The sequence below is a fragment of the Lynx rufus genome, unplaced genomic scaffold (genome assembly GCF_022079265.1).
Source record: "Lynx rufus isolate CCGP_SWC_20201006 ecotype Redwood Valley unplaced genomic scaffold, mLynRuf1.p SCAF_16, whole genome shotgun sequence".
NCBI classification, from domain to species: domain Eukaryota; kingdom Metazoa; phylum Chordata; class Mammalia; order Carnivora; family Felidae; genus Lynx; species Lynx rufus.
This window is the reverse complement of record NW_025814830.1, coordinates 11,164,485-11,183,932: the sequence shown is the minus strand read 5'-3', so window position 1 is coordinate 11,183,932 and position 19,448 is coordinate 11,164,485. Positions and strand designations below refer to the sequence as shown.

Below are 19,448 nucleotides of genomic sequence, written 5' to 3'. Positions count from 1 at the left end.
TACATTTTGCTTTTATGTAAGCACACCGTTGATACTGAAGCTTATTTTTCTTTAAGCCAATTAAATAGAGCTCTTTTACAAATTAATTTTGGCACCACCCGTGGCCAAAAGGAAACCCGTGGAGGGAGGAAAACCACATTTACATAGCATACATCTATAGATGTGCATAAACGTGTAGACAGAGACCCCATTCTGTCTACCATTCCAGAACCTCAGCCCTTGACGAGTAATCTTCTGGAGGCTGTGGACTAGCGAGGGAGCTTCTGTGGCAGCCTGTATTTTATGTATTTTTCAAGATTTTATTTTTATCTGAAAATTTTTTTTAAATTTTTTTTAATGTTTATTTATTTTTGAGACAGAGAGAGACAGAGCATGAACGGGAGAGGGTCAGAGAGAGGGAGACACAGAATCTGAAACAGGCTCCAGGCTCTGAGCTGTCAGCACAGAGCCCGACGCGGGGCTCGAACTCACAGTCTGAGATCATGACCTGAGCCGAAGTCGGCCACTTAACCGACTAAGCCACCCAGGCGCCCCTAAAAATTTTTTTTTTACATTTATTTATTTTTGAGAGACAGAGAGAGACAGAGCACAAGTTGGGGAGGGGCAGAGAGAGGAGACACAGAATCCAAAGCAGGCTCCAGGGTCTGAACTGTCAGCACAGAGCCTGACTCAGGGCTCGAACTCACAAACCATGAGATCATGACCTGAGCCAAAGTCACTCAACGGACTGAGCCACCCATGTATCCCTTAAAGATTTTATTTTTAGATCATCTCTACACCCAAGGTGGGGCTTGAACCTATAACCCAGAGAGCAAGAGTCATGTGCTCCACCAACCAACCCAGCCAGGCACCCCCCAGCGGACTGTGTTTTAAAAAGCCTTTTCCCCCACTTTCCCCCTCAGTCTTACGCAAATTCTGGGCAGTACTTACGTGGCAAAGGCATGATAAGATTTACATCATCAAGGGACTGGGAAAGAATTGCTAGTAGTTTTGGGACACATTTCTCTATTATCAGCAGTCTAGGGGAATCACTATTTAACATTTTCCTTTGTTTTGTTTTTTTTGTTTTTGTTTTTTTTTTTAATTTTTTTTTCAACGTTTATTTATTTTTGGGACAGAGAGAGACAGAGCATGAACGGGGGAGGGGCAGAGAGAGAGGGAGACACAGAATCGGAAACAGGCTCCAGGCTCTGAGCCATCAGCCCAGAGCCCGACACGGGGCTCGAACTCACGGACCGCGAGATCGTGACCTGGCTGAAGTCGGACGCTTAGCCGACTGCGCCACCCAGGCGCCCCAACATTTTCCTTTGTTTTAAGGCTCCAACGGTATGGGGCACGGGGTCCATCTCATTGTCAGGCGCCACAACATCCTCCCCTTTCCTCTCGTCACTTTCCCAGGGATTGTAGCTCTTAAAATTTTTTTTTAATGTTTATTCATTTTTGAGACAGAGAGAAAGAGCCAGAGCGTGAGCGGGGAAAGGGCAGAGAGAGAGGGAGACACAGAATCCAAAGCAGGCTCCAGGCGCCGAGCTGTCAGCACAGAGCCCCATGCGGGGCTCGAACCCTCACACTGTGAGATCTGACCTGAGCTGAGGTCAGACAATTAACTGACGGAGCCACGCAGGCGCCCTGGGATTGTGCCTCTTAGCGTCCTAATCAGGCTTTGCACAAGTGCTCAGATCTTAATCTGGGGCGGTTTGCGCCCTCCTAGCTTTGCCCAGCGGCACGCTACTTATTCTAAGTCTGCAACTTATTACTTTGTTTTCCTACCGTGCTGTGAGCCCCGAAGCCAGCAGAGTCATGGACAACCGCCTTCCTAACTTCAGCTCTTCCAACTTTCTAACCCAAGCTTCAGCCTCTGGTGCGCACTGCCCAGAGTAGCGGCCGGTCCACTGCGGCAGCTCCGTGCGCTGTGTGATGTGGGGAACAAAGGCAAAAGAAAAAGAAATTAAATGTCCTTGCAATTTACGGTCCATTGACAAGTCCTTGAGACAGGCAGGGTGACCTTCCTCTAGGATCTCAGCTGCCTCTATGAAGTTGATACTTCGCTAAGGGCAAAAGGCGATTTTAGCCCAGTACCCCCCCCCACCCCGAATCCTGTAAAGCTACTTTAACACATAAAAATTCCTTTGGAAACTTCCCTTATCTCACCCCGTCCCAAGCTTAGGGCCCACTGATATACATCTGAAGGGTCATATGACTCAGGTTTTATTAAACAGTGATAAATGACCTTTTCCTAACAACAGCTAGCCCCCTCAAGGTCCCGGAAACCTCGCTTCCAAAATTCTTTAGAGACATACCCTGTCCCTAACCTCCTCCCAACCCGAAAGTATGTTATCAGTCACCAGTCACAAACCCGGTGCAGCTCTTCCTGCCCAGGGGTCCAGTCCCTGTGCTTTTTTTTTTTTTTTTAATGTTTATTTATTTTTGAGAGAGAGAGAAAGAGAGAGAGATCGTGAGTGGGGAAGGGGCAGAGAGAAACAGAGACATAGAATCCCAAGCAGGCTCCAGGCTCTGAGCTATCAGCACAGAGCCCAACGGGGCTTGAACTCAGGAGCTGTGAGAGCCGAAGGTGAACACTCAACCAACCGAACCACCCAGGTGCCCCAAAGTCCCCATACTTTAATAAAACCACCTTTATGCACCGATGACGTCTTTTTTTTTTTTTAATGTTTATTTATTTTTGAGAGACACAGAGTGTGAGTGGGGAAGGGGCAGAGAGAGAGGGAGACACAGAATCCGAAGCAGGCTCCAGGCTCTGAGCTCTCAGCACAGAGCCCCATGCAGGGCTCAAACTCACAAACCGTGAGATCATGACCTGAGCCGAAGCCGGACGCTCGACCGACTGAGCCACGCAGGCGCCCCTCGTTGATTGTTGGTTTGCGAACTGGCCCCGTACACAGAGGACAAGGGGAGACCAAAGAAAGAGGCGGACCCAGTCCAGATGGGTAGGTGGCAGGTTTAATAAGCAAGGGAGCTCACTTACGAGGCTTGTCTTGGGCGCCACAAGAGGAGTGGGTCTCCCCACCCACCCTCCAGCATCTTAAACTGGACTCAGTCACGTATACCATCCACATGGTCTCAACAACACCTTACTCTGTCAAGGCTACGTCCTTGGAACAGCTCCCACTGCGGGAACAGCGGACAGAAGTACATTCCGTGGCTGGGGGGGGGGGGGGATGGGAGGGAGGAGCCTCTGATTGGCTGAGTCCAGATCATGGGTCAACCAGCGGTCGTGTCCTCTTGATGACATCCTGGAACAGGCCTGCAAGCCACGAAGCATTAGCCACGATCATGTTGGGGCAGCCAGAGAATCTATAGGCAGAGCACAGGATGTTCCTCAATGGGGCGTGATGCGGTGGCTCATTGTGATTTTGATTTGCATTCCCCGAAAGATTGGTGAGAAACAGCATTTCCTCGTGTGTCTATTAGCCATTCGGGTATCTTCTTTGGAAAAATATCTATTTAAGTCCTTTGCCCGTTCTTTTTTTTTTTTTTTTTCCAACGTTTATTTATTTTTGGGACAGAGAGAGACAGAGCATGAACGGGGGAGGGGCAGAGAGAGAGGGAGACACAGAATCGGAAACAGGCTCCAGGCTCTGAGCCATCAGCCCAGAGCCCGACGCGGGGCTCGAACTCACGGACCGCGAGATCGTGACCTGGCTGAAGTCGGACGCTTAACCGACTGCGCCACCCAGGCGCCCCTTTTGCCCGTTCTTAAATGGAGTGTCTGTTGCCGACTTTTAGGGATTCTGTGTATATTCTGGATATTAACCCCGTGTGATTTGCAAATATCTTCCCCCATACAATGGGCTGCCTTTTCACTCTGTTGATTGTTTCTTTGGACGCACAGATGTTTCTAATATTACATTCTTTGTTTTGTTTTAATTTCTTTTTTTTTTTTTTTTAAGTAATCTCTACCCCCAGCGTAGGGTTCGAACTCACCACCCCGGGATCCGGAGCTGCATGCTTCCCCGGACTGAGCCAGCCAGGCTCCCCACGCTTTTCACTTTGCTGTCGTCCAATTTTGTTTTTCTTTTGTTGCCTGGTCTTTTGGTGTCATATCCAAGAAATCATTGCCAAATCCTTTGTCATGAAGCTTTCCCCCTATTTTGTTCTTCTCAGGGTCTTCTAGTCTGAGTTCTTACATTTAGGTCTTTGGTTCATTTTAGGTTCATTTTTGTTTGTGGTGTTAGCTAAGGGGCCTCCTTCACACCTTCTCATGGGAAAAGGCTGTTCTTTTCCCATCAAATGAGCTGGGCACCCTTGTCAAAAATCGTTTGACCTTATATGCAAGGGTGTATTTTTAGAATTTGTGCTTTTAACAAGTTGCTGCCGGAGAACCGCTGATATGCCTCTATAGTATCAGATTAAAAGTAAAACAGGAAGGGAGGTTATACTTTTTGAGAAGTCACAGACAGGGTGACCCCTCAACAAAACTTTGCCAGAAGCAAGAGAGCCAGAGGCTCGCATCTGGGGAAGATGTTCCAGGCAGAGAAGATAGCCGCGCAAAGGTCCTGGGGTGGGTGCGTGCCTGGCAGGTGCGGGGAACAGCGAGGAGGCCTATTACAAGGAGTTACGTTTTCCTCCCAGGTTAAAATTTCCTCCCACCATGGTCAGACGCGGGCTCCAGTTAGATATCAAAAAATAAAAAATTAAAAAAAATAAAAAGCTGTGTCTCTCACAAACCTAAATTTTGGCTTGAGAGGTGAACCTGTGATTTATTTTTAAAATTTCCTTCTGGCTGCCATGTGGGTGGGAATCGGAGGGGATCCTCTGGACTAGGAGCTCGGAGACAGTGGAGGCTGGGCTAGACCAGGATGGGGGGCCATGGAAGGGGAGGATGGGGTGCACGGGAGGGGGAGAGGGAGGTGTCCAGGATGAGGATCCGGGCTCTTGTCTAGGGACTGGGGGATCATGAGGGCCCCCTGTAATGGGGACTAGAAGGAGGAGCTGTTTTGGGGGAGATGCTGTGGCCGGTTTGGGACATCGTGGGAGTGGAACCCCAAGAAAAGGCATCCAGCCCAAAGCCTAGAGCTCCAGAATGAACCAGACGTGGGGTGTGCCTCCACAGCCCTCCAGCAGGGGTACCCCAAACATCCACCACTTGTGTTTCACGTTCGCAAACGCTGCCACGTATCCACGCATCACCCACGGACTTCATTACCGGGTAATTTTCTTGAAATCAGCTCAGATTTTTTGTTGTTGTTGTTAATTTAACACATTTATTTAAATGGGAAATGTCAGGGGCGCCTGGCGGGCTCAGTTGGGACGACACATGACTCTTGATCTCAAGGTTGTGAGTTTGAGCCCCACGTTGGGTATGGAGGTTACTTAAAAATAAGATTTAGAAAAATAAATAGAATAAAATAAAATAATAAGCAGGAAATGCAGGAAATGTCATTTAAATCTAGGAGGTGCAAAGCCAGTATCATCTGTCATAAATAGAACATGGCAGCATAAATACCCCATGACTCAGCAAGGACCAAGAAGAGGTACCGAAAGCATTGGGTGAAGGGCTGCTGGGGACAGGTTCTTCACAGGGTCTCAAAGTATCACCCACAGGTGACATCATTCAAAGGGGGGGAGATCTGGTAGTCACTTCCTGTTGTGGGCAGAATTATGACCCCCCCAATTCGTTTTTTTTTTTTTTAAGTTTTTAAGTTTATTTATTTTGAGAGAGAGAGAGCACAAGTGAGGGAAGGACAGAGAGAGAGGGAGAGAGAGAGACAGAATCCCAAGCAGGCTCTGCACCGCCAGCACAGAGCCGGCTGCGGGGCTCCAACTCACAAGCCATGAGATGGTGACCTGAGCCGAGATCCAGCATCAGATGCTTAACTGATGGAGCCACCAAGGCGCCCAGGAAATTCCTATGTTGGAGTCCAAACCCTCAGTTCCTCAGAATGTGACTGTGTTTGGAGCAAGGATCTGCAGAGAGCTAATTAAGTTAAAATGAAGTCACACGGGTGGCCGTAATGCGCTATGAATGGTGTCCTTATAAGAAGACATGGACAGGGCGCCTGGGTTGCTCAGTCAGTTAATCGTCCTACTTCGGCTCAGGTCATGATGTCACAGTTTGTGAGTTCGAGCCCCGCGTCGGGCTCTGTGCTGACAGCTCGGAGCCTGGAGCCTGCTTTGGATTCTGTGTCTCCCTCTCTCCGTACCCCCCCGCCATGTCTCTCCCTCTCTCTCTCAAAAATAAACATTAAAAATAAAAATAAAAAAAAAAAGAAGAGACTGGGAACTAATGTAACATTGTGTATCAACTACACTTCAATGTAATAAACAAACAAGTAAATGTTTTAAAAAGGAGAAGAGATCAGGACACAGACACACGCAAAGGGAAAGCCGTGCATGTGAAGACGAAGGGAGAAAATGGCCATCCACGAGCCACAGGGAGAAGCCTCAGAGGAAACCAAACCTGCCAAGGCCCTGATCTTGGACTTCCAGCCTCGAGAATCTTTAACCACCCCATCCGTGGTTTGCTACTATGTCACCTTGATCAAACCAATATTTTCCTAACTCCCCAATATTCTAACTCCACGGGCACAGTTAGCATCACTGATCAGGGGGCCCCTGACGGGCTGCACTGAGAGGGACACAGTGTCCCCCCACAGAGTACGCTTCTCTGAACTGCGGGACTGGCATCTAATAAGGACCAGACAAATCCAGAAGGTGGGATGGCCCACGACACATACTCACCCGGAATACAAAGAACTTCTACAGCTCAACAACAACAAAAACCCAAATAACCCAATTTAAAACTAGGCAAAGGGTTTGAATAGATATTTCTCCAAAGACGATGTACGGATGGCCAGCAAACATATGAAAAGATGCTCAACATCACTAATGCAAATCAGAACTACAATGAGACACCCCTTCATGCTCATTACGATGGCTACTCTACAAAAGAAACAAAAATGATCATGGAAAAGTAGATGTCGGGAAGCATGTGGAGGAATCAGAACTCTTGTGTTTTGGGGACGCCTGGGTGGCTCAGTCAGTTGAGCGTCTGACGCTTGATTTCAGCTCAGGTTGTCATCCCAGGGTTATGGGATCCAGCCCAGCATGTGGCTCCATGCTGAGCACGGAGGCTGCCTGGGATTTTCTCTCCTCTCTCTCTTCCTCTGCCCCTCTCCCCTGCTTGCACTCTGTCACTAAAAAACAAAAACAAAACAAAACAAAAAAACAACAAAAAAAACCCCACCCTCTTGTGCTTTGTTGGTGGGAATGTAAAATGGCACGGTTCCTATGGAAAAAAGTTTAGAGGTTCCTTTAAAAAATAATGGGGCGCCTGGGTGGCGCAGTCGGTTAAGCGTCTGACTTCAGCCAGGTCACGATCTCGAGGTCCGTGAGTTCGAGCCCCGCGTCGGGCTCTGGGCTGATGGCTCAGAGCCTGGAGCCTGTTTCCGATTCTGTGTCTCCCTCTCTCTCTGCCCCTCCCCTGTTCACGCTCTGTCTCTCTCTGTCCCAAAAATAAATAAACGTTAAAAAAAATAATTTAAAAAAAAAAAGACATAAAATTACCATAGGATCCGGCCATTCCGCGTCTGGGTATTTATCCAATAGAAATGAAAGCAGGATCTTGAAAAAATGTTTGCACCCCCTTGTTCATTGCAGCATTATTCGCAATAGCCAAGAGGGTGGGAACAACCCAATTTTCCATAGAAAGCTGACTGGAAAAGCAAAACGTGGTATATTCATACAATGGACTATCATTAGGTCTTTATATTTATTATTATTATTATTTTAAGAGAACAAGAAACTTTTATTATTACAAATTTTTTTAAATGTTTTTTATTTGATTTTTGAGAGAGAGAGAAAGAGAGAGTGGCACAGCAGGGGAGAGGCAGAGAGAGAGAGAGAGAGGGAGACACCGAATCCGAAGCAGGCTCCAGGCTCCGAGCTGTCAGCACAGAGCCCCACGCGGGGCTCGAACTCACAAACTGTGACATCATGACCTGAGCCGAAGTAGGACGATTAACTGACTGAGCAACCCAGGCGCCAGTATTATTATTATTAATTATTATTATTATTATTAGTTTAATGCTTATTTATTATTGAGACAGAGCAGGGGGGCAGAGAGGGAGACACAGAATCGGAAGCAGGCTCCAGGCTCTGAGCTGTCAGCACAGAGCCCGACGCGGGGCTCGAACTCACCGACAGGGAGATCATGACCTGAGCCAAAAAGTCAGAAGCTCAACCGACTGGGCCACCCAGGTGCTCCTACTTTTATTTTTTTCTTTAAGTTGGTTCCATGCCCAACATGGGGCTTGAACTCTCGACCCTGAGATCAAGAGTCGCATGCGTGCTCTACTGACTGAGCCAGCCAGTTTAAAGACCGCTATTATTTGGTGTTTAGAAAGAAATCCTGGGGCTCCTGGATGGTTCAGTTGGTTAAGTGTCTGCCTTCCGCTCAGGTCATGATCTCACGGTTCATGAGTTCGAGCCCCACATCGGGCTGTCTGCTGTCAGTGCAGAGGCTGTTTCAGATCCTTTGTACCCCCCCCTCTCTCTCTGCCCCTCCCCTGCTCCCTCGCTCTCTCAAAAATAAAAATCGGTCACACAACAATGTGAATACAGTTAACGCTACGGAACTGCACACCTAAAAACACTTTAGAGGGTAAATCTTGTATGATTCTTACTACAGTGATAAGAAATATATACACATGTACATAAGCGCATAATAAATAAACACAATACAATTCTCAGTGTCCTGCTTGCCCTGGAGGTTCTGGAAAAAGGAGATGGTCCCCTCACATCTCTTGGGTCTCTTGGGATGCAGCTACCCCACTGAGTTGTGTCTGAATCGGAAGATCAGAGGCCACATCCTGTAGCTCATCACCCCCCCCCCCCCATCCCTGCTTCCTGCCCCACTCCCCAGTGTAGCCATTTTAAGCTTTCTGGCTTTTAAAAACAATTGCAAAGAACTCCTCCCGGGCACGCTTTTTTTTTTTTTTTTTTTTTACTTGATGTCTAAAATTACAGAATTTTGATTATGAAATGCAAAATGTGAAACGTAAAGTTTTAATGGCAATACATCTCTTCATGAAATGGACTGAGAGGGATTTTCCTATTTTTCTAGTTAATTCCTGTTATCGGTAGACGCGTGTCCTTTGTCGCTAGAACAGGACTGGTCTGGATATTCATTCTACTCCCTTTTATTCTCTCTTGAAAAAAAAATTATTTATTTATTTGGAGAGAGAAAAAGCACGAGTCGGGGAGGAGCAGAGAGAGAGGGAGAGAGAGAGAGAGAGAGAGAATCCCAAGCAGGCTCTACACCGTTGGGGCTCGAACTCACAAACCATGAGATCATGACTTGAGCTGAAGTCGGAGGCTTAATGGACTGAGCCACTCAGGCGCCCCAATTTTTCTCTTTTATACGAAGTGCTGAGTCACTGGTAAGTTTCCCGCAGCTGCTGTAAGAAATGACTACAACCTCGGTGGCTGACGACAACAGAAATTTCTTCTCCTACAATTCCGGAGGCCAGGAGTCTGGAATCAGTATCCCCAGATTGAAATCAAGGTGTTGGCAGGGACTCACTCCTTCTGGAGGCGCTAAGAGAGAATCAGGTGGGCGCCTCTCCCGGCATCTGTGGCTGACGCCTTTCCTGGGCTTGTGACCGCCCACCCTCCACCCTTCAAGGCCACGTCTTCAAATCTCCCTCTGCCTCTCACAGGGACACGTGGGATTGCATTTGGAGCCCTCCCCCAGACAATCCAGAATAGCCTTCCCATTTTAAGATCCTTGACTTAAAACATCTGCATAGGGGCACCCGGGTGGCTCAGTCAGTGAAGCGTCTGACTTCGGCTCAGGTCACGATCTCACCGTCTGTGAGTTCGAGCCCCTGCGTTCACCTCCGTGCTGACAGCTCAGAGCCTGGAGCCTGCTTCGGATTCTGTGTCTCCCTCTCTCTGCCCCTCTCCCACTCATGCTCTGTCTCTCTTTCTCGCTCGACAATAAGTAAGCATTAAAAATAATTTTTAAAAAATCTGCAAAGACCCTGTTCCAAATAGGTAACACTCACGGATTCCAGAGGTTAGGACATGGGTGTCTTTTGGGGAGTCATTTCCAGTGTACCACAGAAACTCTGTATTTACTGCACACCTACTGTGTGCCAGGCACTTGTCTAGGCACGGAGAACACAGCTGTGAACAAGACAGAGATCCCTAGCCTCCCTAAGGCAGTCTAAGGCCAGCCACACTGTCCAAAATGGTAGCTCTCAGCCCCGTGTGGCTATTGAGCACTTGAAATGTGACTGGTCCCAACGGAGATGTGCTGAAATGTAAAATACACACTGGAGGGGCACTTGGGTGGTTCATTTAAGCATCTGACTCTTGATTTTGGCTCAGGCCACGATCTCATGGTCGTGAGATCGAACCCCACCTCAGACTCTACGGTGGGAGGGCGTGGAACCTGCTTGAGAGTCTTTCCCTCTCCCTCTGCCCCTCTGCTCGCACACTCTCTCTCCTTCAAAAACCAAAGAGAGAAAAAAAAGAAAAACATGAAAAAAGTACACACTGAAGTTTGAATATTTAGCACGCACACAAAGAGAATGTTAAATAGCACGATAATTTTCGGATATGTTTTTTTAAAGATTTTTTTTATTCAAAAAAAAATTTTTAATGTTTGTTTTTTAGAGAGAGACAGAGCGTGACCAGGAGAAGGGCAGAGAGAGAGGGAGACACGGAATCTGAAGCAGGCTCCAGGCTCTGAGCCGTCAGCACAGAGCCTGACTCGGGGCTCAAACTCATGGACGGTGAGATCATGACCTGAGCCAAAGCTGGACGTTTAACCGACTGAGTCACCCAGGCATCCCGATATATTATTTTAATTTTTAAGTAATCTCTACACCTAACGTGGGGCTCGAGCCCACGACCCTGAGATCAAGAGTCACACGCTCCTCTGACTGAGCCAGCCAGGAGCCCCTAATTTTTGGATATTGATCACATGTTACGAGTGATAACCTTTGGGATACACTGAGTTAAATCCAATAGGTTATTAAAGTTAATTTCACTTGAGTTTTTACTTTTCTGTAACGTAGCTACTAGAATATTTAGAACTGCATATCTAGCTTGCATTGTATTTCTCTTGGATGGTGCTGTGCTGTTCTAAGGGACGGGAGCCTATGGACAATTAACACAATAAATATGTACATTTTATGGTATGTTAGGAAGTGATCATTTCTATGGAAGAAAAATAAAGATTGGGGTAAGACAGTATATCAGCTTCCTGTTGCTGCTGTAACAAATTACCACAAATGTAGTGGCTCAAAAAACCACAAATGTATTATCTTGCAGTTCTAAAGGTCAGAAGTCCAAAACGGGTCTTAGGGCCTAAATCAAAGGCCAAATTCTTTCTGGAGGTTCCAGGGGGAAATCCATTCCCCGTCTTTTTCAGCTTCTAGACAATTCTTTGGCTCCTGGCCACATCACTCTGACCTCTGCTTACAAAATCACATCTCCTTCTCTGACTCTGACCCTCCCACCTCCCTCCTAAGAGGACTCCTGTGATGTTACCGGTCCACCAGGATGATCCAGAATAATCTCCCCATGTCAAGATCATTCATTTGGTCACATATGTCAGGTCCCTTTGACCATGTAAGGTAACATATTCACAGATTTGGGGGATCAGGAGGTGGATGTCTTGGGGGGGGCATTATTCTGCCTGCCGCAGGGAGGGTCAAGCCTGAGGAGGTGCAGCTTTACACAGGGTGTCTGGGAGAGCCTCCCCGAGAAGGTGACAGCCACCTAAAGACCTGAAGGAACGGAGGGACGGAGCGATATAAATACTAGACAATGGAGTAGCCAATGCAAAGGCCCAGAGGTGGGTCTGTTCCGGGGAACCTCGCCGCCTCCTGGCACCTAAACCAACAGGGGTCAGAAATCGGCGCCTCCCGAATCTTGCCTGAGGAACAGGAGGATGTGGGACCCCTTATCATAGTCCGTCTCTGGGCACAGTGTCTCTTGCCCATGGCTCCTCAAAGGGCAGTTGGACCTGTGGGGAGAGGCAGGAGCCTGGGTCAGAAGGGCAGTGGGTCCAGCGGTCCCCTCCACCCGCAGTCCGGAGGGACGATCACCTGGGCTCCGCGGTCCTGTCTGTCCTGTCTGTGCAGCGTTCGCCGGCTGTGCCACTGGCGCAGGGAGGCGCGGGCCTCAGAGCTGAGCCCCTGGGGTGCGCGGCCCACATCGGGCTGGTAGTGAGCAATGTGGTGCAGCGCCCCAAACCACGTGGTCAGGTAGTACCCGGCTAGGGGCAGGAAGGGGTGGTCAGCGCAGCTCTCGGGCTACGCTGGTGGCCCGAGGTCCCCCTGCAGTTTAACCCTTGCTACAGGGCGAGGCTGTTTGGCCCCAGGGCGCCCCCTGTGGGGTCCCGGCGTTCCGGGGTGGGGGCTCACCTTCTCCCCGCAGCTCGTCCGGATCCAAGAGCTCCATAAGAAACTCCACGTCCAGCTGCGTCTCCCCAATGTGCGGACTCCAGATCAGTTCTTCCGTCAGCGCGGGCAGGAAGGCGTCGGCCCCCAGGGGCTCTGGCGGAGCAGGACGGGCTCCGAGGTGGATGGCGGGCGTGCAGACCCCTCCGTCCGATCCCCAGAACACGAGTGCGGGCTGCCCTTCCACCTCGCTGGGCCGGCAAACGCCTCTCGGCGGATCCCCAGGCCCGCGTAGGCGCCCCCTGCTAGAGCGGGTCACCCTCTCCCCTCGACGTGCACACTGGCGCCTCCCACCGCGCCTCCCCAATCCTCCAGCCACCGCACATCCGGGTAGACGCGGGTAAACCTTCTTTACCTTGGTCCTCGCCCTGAGCCAGGCCCGCGTAAACGTCACTGCACACCTCCAGCAGCAGCGCCACCTTGCGGCGTGGGGCGCAGGCGGCGTGGAGGTGCTCCAGGCGCGCGTGGATGCGGCTCCTCAGGGCGGGGGCGGGGCCCTGCCCCTCAGGCCCCGCCCCCGCCCGCAGGGCTGTTTGTCGCTGCCGTAGTCGCCGCAGCTCCCGGGCTCGCAGCGTCCGGAGTCGCGTCCACAGGGCGGGCTTCAGGGGCTCCAGCACCGCCCGGCACAGGGCGGCCTCCAACGCGGCGCCTGTGAGGGGTTGAGGTCGGTGAGCGAATCACCCACGTCCACCCTCTCGCTCCACTTGGCCGTACCCTCCGCCCCCCCCCCCCCGCCCCAGCCCTCCCTGGCTTCTGGCCGCCCACAAGTGTAGACATGGGTGGGAACACGTGTGCAAGAGGGAGCCTGGGTGTGGAGTATGGCTGTCGCCCATGTGAGAGATGTTCCCGTAGGGAGGGAAAAGCACGTGAGTGGAAAAGCAAACAGGTGTACACGGATGGAGAGAAAGACGTTGGGTGTGAAACACACACGTAAGGCCCGGAGATGGCAAACGAGAACCCGAGTGGGTCGGGGCATTGGCCATAAATTCCCTCCCAGTCCTCCTTATTACCAAGATCCTCCTCCTTCTGGAGGACCCCAGGCCCCCGGCTCCCAAAGACAGCCCTGACGTCGGGGTCCTTTGACAAGTGATCCTGGAGGTCGGTAAGGAGGTGCCGCACATCCTGAAGCAGCTCTGTGGCTGGGTCCCCGGGCCTGTGGGGGCCTCCAGCATTTGAGGTGAGGCGGGCTCGAAGGCCCTGGAACTGCCTCCCCACGTAGTTGCTCCGGGCCCTGGCCAGAGCCTGGATGTGATGGGTGAGAACATCGTCAGGTCCTTTCTCTTCATCTTTGTAGCTGTCCTCGTCCTCATCCTCGTCCTCCTTCTCTTTCTCTTCCACCAGGCTGGCTAGGGTTGGCCCAGGATGGTATCCTTCTGGGCTGAGCGGGCCTTCGACCCAGGAGACCCGGTGAGGGGCAGGGTTCCTGGGGGCTGGATGTGAGGAGAGGGTCGGGTCCCGCAGAACAGCGGCAATAGCTCCCTCATCCTTCAAGGGCCCAGGGCCCTGCCCCACCCAGCTAACCTGAACTGTGTCTTTCTGCAGTCCCTGGAGATGTCTCTGCGGTGATTTGCTCCAAACCCCACCCTCCGTGGGTCTCCAGGTACAGCTTGTTCACCACGGGGAGCACCTTCTCCGAGATGTTGAGTTGGACGCCGCCAGTCTGTGCAAGACCTGGGAGCCAGCACAACCGAGGTGTCCCAGATGTCCCAGGCGCCAGCCCTGGTTCTTCAGGGTACCAGGAGAATTAATTCCCAGCCTCATTACTGAAGGAGCTGAGGCTTCGTCCCTGGTCCCTTGTCACTCAGGCCCAGGAGTCGAGCCTCCCACAGCTCTCTCAGACCCCCATCCTATCCTCCCTCAAACACAGAAGTCTGGTTCCTGAAGTGCCATCCTTCTGGACCAAGGAGGCTGGAAGGTGGCCTCTCACCTGTTTGTTGGTCTCCTGGCCTTAGAGTGGGAGGGGGCAAGAGCAGTGTTCTGGGCAAAACATCCCTGAGAAAAGATAATGGGGAGCTGCAGTGGGTGGGATGCCTTAGAGTTGGATCCCCCTTAGCCCTTTTGACGGGTAACCTGTACCTGCTGGCTGATAGGAAAGCCAGGAGATGGGGCAGGTCCGGCATACAGAGGTTAGAGTATTCCAGAGAAACACCTGAGGGTTGGGGGCAACAAAGGGCAAGGAAGAAAAGTTGAAGGGTGGCAGCCTCATCTTCCCTGGGACTCTCTCTTCCTCAGTTCTGCAGTCCCCCAACAGCCCTTCAAAACAGGGAAATTTCTACCCCTTGAAGTCCCCATCTTTTCCTGTGTCTTTAGGCTTGCATCCCACTTATGCCACCAAATAGGATTTTGGGAGATTATTTTGGAAGCAAAGCTCACCAAATTTGCTGTGGACTGGAAACTCAGGAGTAGGCTCCTTACCTCCAGGAAGCTTCTGGATCTGGTAGGTGCAGACTTCTCCTGGTGAAGCTCCTGTCCTCAACACCAGGACCTGGCTGGAGTTGTGTCCTGTGACCAGGAAACTCTGGTTGGGGGGTGGGGGTGGAGGCAAAGGTCATCTTGGAGAGGATTTGTGCAGATGTCTGTTACTTTTGCCTGCCCAGCATTGCATTTCCCTTATGTTGGGTTCCACACGCCAAATTTCCTTTAGAGAAACCCACTTCCTCCCTTAGTGCCCGTGGGTGGGACTAACTCTGTCCAAGCCCTAGGGGTGGTCTGTGACCTGACCTAGCCAATAGGATGACAGTGCTTTCTAACCACTGTGATTGGTTCAGAGATGGGCATGTGAATCAGGCCCAGCCAATGGAAATCTTCCACGAGGTTTTTGCTGGAGCTCTTCGGCACAAGGACTCTTTTCACACTGGGATTGCTAAGCTTGTGAGATGTGGCCCTGAGCTGGGGACAGCCATCTCTGCCACCACAAGGAGGGAGCCCCCTCGAGAAGGAAGCTGTGTAGACCCTAGTTGCCTTATCCTAATCCGTTCCCTATCCCTTGCAGAACTGCAGGGTTGTGAGGGCCTCATCTGCCCAGCCTTAGAAGATGGATAATGACGTAGGTGGTGTTTCTCACCTCGGGTTTTATAACCCCCAGGGGAGCTTTACACAATGTATTGCTACCCGGGCCCCTCTCCGTATGTTTTGAATCAATTGTGAAGGCTTTTGGTTTTCCTGTTAAAAGAAACAGATATAACTGGCGCTTCCTTTCTCATCTTCCTCCTGCCTGGAGCTCACACACGTGCTTGGACCCGGGGCAGCCACTGGGCAACCACGGAGGAAGTCCAAGAGAATTGCAAAAGCTGGCCTTGATGTCACTCGAGCTGCTAAACTAGAGCCTGCAGCTGCCTTTCTGGTACAAAGAGCAGTGCCTATTTGCCTAAGCTACTGTGTGGATCGAGTGTTTGTTCCTCGAAACCCCAAACGGTCGGCTTTCCCCACAGTTTAAAGCAAAGCCAAGGGGCGCCTGGGTGGCTCAGTTGGTTGAGCGACCGACTTTGGCTCGGGTCACGATCTCACGCTTTGTGAGTTCGAGCCCCGCGTCGGCCTCTGGGCTGACGGCTCTCTCTGCCCCTCCTCCACTCATGCTCTCTCTCTGTCTCAGAAATAAGTAAACATTAAAAAAAAATTTTTTTTTAATTTTTTTTTCAATGTTTATTTATTTTTGGGACAGAGAGAGACAGAGCATGAACGGGCGAGGGGCAGAGAGAGAGGGAGACACAGAATCGGAAACAGGCTCCAGGCTCTGAGCCATCAGCCCAGAGCCTGACGCGGGGCTCGAACTCACGGACCGCGAGATCGTGACCTGGCTGAAGTCGGACGCTTAACCGACTGCGCCACCCAGGCGCCCCCCCCAAAAAATTTTTAAGCCAAGTCAAGACATGGGATGAAGAGAACTTTATAAGTCGTCTAATGCTCAGGATGCAGACATTGCTGAAATTCCCTTTCTTCCGGGGTTTTCAGCCCACTTACTTTTCAGTAAGTGGCCTTTTTTTGGTTTTCCCGGTTTGTGCTATTTGTCACCAGCAAGCAGCGGAGTCCTGACTGACCCACGGTGTCATGGGGAGGGTCAGAGAGGGTCCCCGGCTGTGAGTACTCACCCCCGGTGGCCACAGCTCAAGAAGGGCTCCCGCATCCTGAGTAGCCAGCTCTGGGATCTGCCACACCCCCCGTGTCCTCTGCAGGCGAAGGAGCGGCTCTGGGGTCCCAAGGACCCCTAAGGGGGTCTCACCTGCTCCATTCACCTGTGGTGGAACCATCCTGGGACATGCAGGGTCCAGGAGACCAGAGGTTAGAGGTGGGCAGTTGGACACTAAGGTGGGGTCCAAGGTGCAGGGGGCAAGGGGCAGCCCAGGGGCGAGATGAGATTCAGGGTCCTATGGGGGGTGTGGGCATTGGATGGCTGGAAGGGCTTTCTGAATCCGGGGGCAGGAGTTGGAGACCCCAGCCCCCGCAGCTCTCACCTCTCCCCGTCGATGAGGCCTGCAGAGGCCTTGTCCTCCGGCTGGGCCATCCTCAGGATGCGGGAGGCCAGCAAGCCATGGTCTGGCCTCTGGCAGGGAGGAAGGTAAAGTTCAAGGCTGCTCCAATCCAGGGGTAATATTCACGATATAGCAGAGACCCTGACCGATCAGAATGGGCCCAAGGCCCCTCGCTGTGCCAGGTGTCAGTTCTTTAGCGGCTGGCTGGTGGGGAGATGTGGGGATCCCAGAAGGAAGGCCCGCGTGTCCTGGTGGGGAGGGGACAAGGGGAGGACCCAAACCGACAGCTATTTACCAAGTGGTACAGGAACACTTCAGATTTTGACAACCGGTGCTGCCATAATACAGACGCGGACCAGTTGAGTAACAACCCCGTGTCTGGACAAGTGCTCCGCCCATGGTAGGCACTCTGTAAACGTGCCATCGTGTTACAGACGTCCTCTCTTCCTCCCTTCCCAGACCACAGAAGATATTCCCGCTCCCACCAACATTCTACTGTGAAAGTTTTCAAACGTTCAGAAAAAAGGAGAGAATTTTACAGGGAACGTCCATATACTCACTACCTAGATTTTATTGTAACCACTTTGCTTTTTGCTATTTGCTTTGTAACACATCTGTCCCCTCTATCCACTGGACCTCAACTCTTAATTTTTAAAAAAGGTTTTTTTTTTTTAAATGTTTTTTTTTTTCAACGTTTATTTATTTTTGGGACAGAGAGAGACAGAGCATGAACGGGGGAGGGGCAGAGAGAGAGGGAGACACAGAATCGGAAACAGGCTCCAGGCTCCGAGCCATCAGCCCAGAGCCAGACGCGGGGCTCGAACTCACGGACCGCGAGATCGTGACCTGGCTGAAGTCGGACGCTTAACCGACTGCGCCACCCAGGCGCCCCTAAAAAAGGTTTTTTCTGGGCGCCTGGGTGGCTCAGTCGGTTAAGCGTCCAACTTCGGCTCGGGTCATGATCTCGTGGTCCATGGGTTCGAGCCCCACATGGGGCTCTGTGCTGACAACTCAGAGCCCGGAGCCTGCTTCGGATTCTGTGTCTCTCTGTATCTCTGCCTCTCCCCCACTCATGCTCTGTCTCTCTCCATCTCTGAAAAATGAATAAATGTTTAAAAAAATTTTTTTTTAAGATTTTTTAAGTGGGCTCCATGCCCAACGTGGGGTTTGAACTCACAGCCCTGAGATCAAGAGTCGTATGCTCTATGGCTGGGCCAGCCAGGTGTCCCTATCAGGCCTCAACTCTTTTTTTTTTTTTAATAATTTTTTTTAATGTTTTATTTTATTTTTGAGACAGAGAGAGACAGAGCATGAATGGGGAATGGGCAGAGAGAGAGGGAAACGTAGAATCCGAAGCAGACTCCAGGCTCTGAGCTGTCAGCACAGAGCCCGACGCGGGGCTCAAACTCACGGACCGTGAGGTCACGACCTGAGCCGAAGTCGGACGCTCAACCGACAGCCACCCAGGAGCCCCTGGGCCTCAACTCTTTTTTTTTTTTTTTTAATTTTTTTTTTTCAACGTTTATTTATTTTTGGGACAGAGAGAGACAGAGCATGAACGGGGGAGGGGCAGAGAGAGAGGGAGACACAGAATCGGAAACAGGCTCCAGGCTCTGAGCCATCAGCCCAGAGCCCGACGCGGGGCTCGAACTCACGGACCGCGAGATGGTGACCTGGCTGAAGTCGGACGCTTAACCGACTGCGCCACCCAGGCGCCCCGGGCCTCAACTCTTAAAGCCAATACACAATCCTAGCTACAGTGGGTTATGACTCGAGGTGGGCATTTTTGAATATTTTCCCTGCGGCAGTCCCAGGAGTGAGACATCTGCGGCCATTCATCTGTGCACCCAACAAACACTTAAGAAGTACAGGCCCAGACTGAGGTGCCAGCCCCGGGGGGAAGGTGATAGACAGGATGGGCCCCTGCTCTCAGGGGCTTCCATTCTTGCTTGGGGTGGTATGGGAGGCGGGTAATAAATAGCTTGCTGACCAGAAACCCAGGGTTTGGGGAAGGGTGGGGACAGTGAGCAGGTGCTCAGTCCAGGGGAGAGCAGGCAGGAGGGGTAGGGGCAGGGAGGCAGATGCTCGCCTGGGTCCCACAGAGGAGAAGACGTGGAGGAGGAAGAGGAGGACGGGGAGGGGGAGGGGGAGGGGGAGGAAGGGGAGGAGGCCGGTGGCGCTGGCCAGGGCAGCATGGGGGCAGCAACCTGATACCGAAGGGAGGCAGTGGGGGGTGACAACGGCCAGCTGCTCGGTCCCTGGGGACCCCTACCTGTTCTTCGAGGGGAGGCCTGGAGTAGCAGGAAGTGAAAGTGTTCCTCACAGAGAGAGGAAGCTGAGCGGGTGGGGAAGAGGCGGGGCTGGGGGGGGGTATCTGAAACCAACCTTCCCCTCTTTTGGGGGCTCAGACCTTAGGTGACCAGGCTTTGGAGGAAGGGACTCTGGCCATCTGGGGGCCCACGGGGAAGAGCCACGGGGCTGTCGCAGGCCCCGGAGTCCCGTCAACACCCTCTGCTGTTTCTCGTAAGAGCCTGCAGGTGTTCTA

The 19,448-nt window shown here is 51.6% G+C and overlaps 1 protein-coding gene across 4 annotated transcripts; it reads right to left on the bottom strand.

Moving 5' to 3' along the window:
• Positions 1–11,550: 11,550 nt before the first annotated feature.
• On the bottom strand, positions 11,551–19,434 carry RINL (Ras and Rab interactor like). Of its 4 annotated transcripts, none has more exons than XM_047078092.1 (13): positions 19,176–19,434; positions 16,886–17,151; positions 16,523–16,682; positions 14,850–14,952; positions 14,511–14,583; positions 14,362–14,426; positions 13,956–14,159; positions 13,445–13,864; positions 12,965–13,083; positions 12,790–12,925; positions 12,399–12,530; positions 12,081–12,250; positions 11,551–11,998 (listed from the first exon to the last, which is right to left on the bottom strand). In XM_047078092.1, the coding sequence occupies exons 2-13, from the start codon at positions 16,933–16,935 to the stop codon at positions 11,939–11,941; spliced, it is 1,692 nt and encodes a 563-aa protein (XP_046934048.1). In that variant the 5' UTR covers positions 16,936–17,151; positions 19,176–19,434; the 3' UTR covers positions 11,551–11,938. The 4 variants fall into 4 exon arrangements, with proteins under 4 accessions (XP_046934048.1, XP_046934049.1, XP_046934046.1 ...); XM_047078093.1 differs by lacking the exon at positions 19,176–19,434 and adding an exon at positions 17,464–17,615; XM_047078090.1 differs by lacking the exon at positions 19,176–19,434 and adding an exon at positions 17,199–17,370 and having other exon boundaries at positions 16,886–16,974.
• Between the last annotated feature and the right edge of the window lie 14 nt (positions 19,435–19,448).